Consider the following 3,186-nt stretch of genomic DNA (forward strand, 5'->3'; position numbering starts at 1 on the left):
AATCAGAAGATAACATTACAGTTAACAAAACTAGTCAACCAGGAACAAATGTTTAATTTGTTTATTTTCATCACACTATGAAGTAGATAAGCAAATTACTTAGGTTCCCCCAACTTGAATCTTTGGGAGAAATTATAGAAGTATGAAATAAGTGCTCGCTTCCACTGAAATACACAAGCAATCTGTGGTAACAGCTTTAAGATAGGAACTAATCATATGTATGTATTATGCCTCTGAGGGACTGGAGCTAACATAAATAATTTAGGAAATAGAAGCTGGTCAGCCAAGGGATGCTATGGCCATTCCCTCTCCTTAGAGAACGGTCTAAGCCTTAGAAGAATTCTGTTTCCCTCTGGCATGAGATTGATGCATATACATGTAGCTAAGCTAAGGGCCAAGAACAGCATTTCAGAGCATACCTGATGCAAACCATATATATTCCAAGGCGAAGGGTACTAGGACCACTACTTCCTTGAGCTAGGTATGGAAGGAATGTGGACCCAAGACTTGGTACTATCCTTCCTAACCACAACATAATATACAACCTTCTATAATTTTAATTATATATGTAATTATACATGGTAAATCATTATTAATTTTGTTGTTCCATGTTTATGGCTAGAGAGAAGTGAAACAAAAAGTGTATAAATCTACAAAATTTTGGAAATTTCAAGCACATGGCTTATATCAGAGGGAAGAATAAAAACTCAGGAAAGGATTTTTTGAAAAACAGATTTCCATTTTTCTAGGGATGTGCAATATTCAAGTGAGGTATGCCAGACAAAATACACTAGACCTCGTATTAATGGCCAGAATGAAGACACCTGGTACTCCAACGTCTTCCACTCCAAGGCCATGTGATTTTTTTTTATCTTGATATTTTCATTCTGCACACTGTCTCCCTCAGAGCCCGGTGGACCTGCTTGTTCCGCAGAGTGTAGATGACAGGGTTGAGCAGAGGGGTCACCACCGTGGTCACAAGGGCAGCCTCCCTACTGGAGTCCAGCCTGTTTGTCTGCTTTGGTTTCACATATATAAAGACGCTACTGCCATACATCAGAGAGAGAACTATGAGGTGAGATGAGCAGGTGGAAAAAGCTTTCTTTTTCTCCTTGGCTGATGGGAGTCGCACAATTGTGACTACTATGTTGCTGTATGCAATGAGGGTTATGATAAGGGATGTCAAAAGGATAACCGAAGCGACGACAAAGGCCAACATTTCAGCAGACCTGGAGTCAGAACAGGAGAGATGAATCAGGGGGGCAAGGTCACAGAAAAAGTGGGGGATGACATGACGGCCACAGAAGGATAACTGGGAAACCTTCACTACTGGACCAGTGATGAGAGGGAAGGCTAAAGCGAAGCAGGCAGTGACCAGGAGGAAGCAAGTCTTCAGATTCATGATGGTTGGGTAATGCAGAGGCTTGCAAATGGCCAAATACCGATCCAGAGACATCACTGCTATGAGGAAGAAACCTCCTGCTCCCAGAAATACAGTGACAAATGCTTGTATGAAACAGGCAGGAAAGGAAATGGTTTGCCTGCCTAAGAGAAAGATGATCAGCAACTTAGGAATAACAGTACTTGTAAAGCAACACTCAAAGAAGGAGAAAGTGCTGAGGAAAAAGTACATAGGTGTGTGGAGCCGGGAGTCAGCACAGGTGATGGTGACTATGATGGCATTGCCTACAGTGGATGCCAGGTACGCCAGCAGGTGCACCAGGAAGAGGACCTTTCCCAGATGCTGACTGGCAGGAAACCCCTCCAAGGTGAATTCTTGGACAGTTGTCCCATTCCCCATTTCCATGGGCATGTCTTTCTACAGCAGCATCCCTGCTGGTCTTAACCTACAATGAAGACATCAGGGAACACGAACAGTTTTTAGGAGCATATGATTATTTGCCTATCCAAGAAGTTGGCTAGGCTGAGAGCTGATTTGTTTACGCATTTGGTTCTTGAATCAGAAGAACCTGAGTTCAAGACTAGTTCAATACTGAGTTCAATACTGAGTTCTAACTACTGAGAATGGGTCATCTTTGAAAAGGACGTTAACCTTTGTGAACTTCACTTTCACCCTGTGTAGAATGAAAATGATAGGATCTACCTGTTCATGTTCTTGTGGCAATTAATTAAGATAAAGTAGGTAACTCACTTGCCATATGATGCCAACGTAATCTATGTGTGCCTCAAAGTCTAATTGTAATGTAATGGTCATTAATACAATCCTCAAATAAAGCAACAATAGTAGGTAGGGGAAAACGTTATTTTTCTAATCATACAAAATTTAATTTGATAATACTATGAATTTATAAGTAAGCATAACAGTAATGTTAGAAATATTCCCTTTGAATATCCATTTTAATGTTTTAACGCATTCTGTAGTCCAAGTTATCATCATCATCATATGTTGAGGACTTATGCTTGGTACTATGCTGGTCGCTGATAATCAGTATTTTTATTTAATAATAATATTTAATAAATTTATATATTTATAAATAATTTTTATATATAAATAATTTATAAATATAATTATATATATTATATTTATAAATATATATTTAAAATATTTATATATAATATATTTATATTTATGTATAATATATAATTATAAACATAATATAATATATAAATATAATATATATAAAATATATAAATATAAATATATATAAAAATAAATATAATTTATATATTTTATATGTTTTACTTTTATATTATTTTTATTATATTTTTATATATATTTATATTATATTATATAATTTATATATTCTTATATGTTATATATTAATTTATATATTAAAAATAATAATATTTAATAATAATATTTAATAAATTTTTATTTAATAAAATAAAATAAAATTTTATTTAATAAAATAACTGGCTCTGCAAGTTCTGGCCCCTTCTGCTCCAGAAGCAGAAACTGATGAAAGTTCTGGCCCCTTCTTCTCCAGAAGCAGAAACTGAGGCTTAGAGAGTTCCAGAGAGCTTAGGTCATACAGCTGGTTCCTGAGCTAGAGCTTCCACATCGTAGAGCCCTTACTGATTCCACATATGGTGTTAAAATATTTTAAAAGGGAAACAAATGTATTGTTGATGATCACTAAACCTGAAGTGAAATATTTGCTTTACTTAATAGTTTCTATCCTTAGTTAGAGTCACTGATGAGTTATTGACCTGTGGAATGACACC

At 35.7% G+C, this 3,186-nt stretch overlaps 1 protein-coding gene across 1 annotated transcript; it reads right to left on the bottom strand.

The window, feature by feature from the left end:
* Window positions 1-868: 868 nt before the first annotated feature.
* On the bottom strand, window positions 869-1,831 carry LOC113249872 (olfactory receptor 6C74-like). The gene has a single exon (XM_026491316.2). The coding sequence runs from the start codon at window positions 1,811-1,813 to the stop codon at window positions 869-871; it is 945 nt and encodes a 314-aa protein (XP_026347101.2). The 5' UTR covers window positions 1,814-1,831.
* Window positions 1,832-3,186: the final 1,355 nt, after the last annotated feature.

This window comes from Ursus arctos, unplaced genomic scaffold, assembly GCF_023065955.2.
Source record: "Ursus arctos isolate Adak ecotype North America unplaced genomic scaffold, UrsArc2.0 scaffold_71, whole genome shotgun sequence".
NCBI lineage: Eukaryota > Metazoa > Chordata > Mammalia > Carnivora > Ursidae > Ursus > Ursus arctos.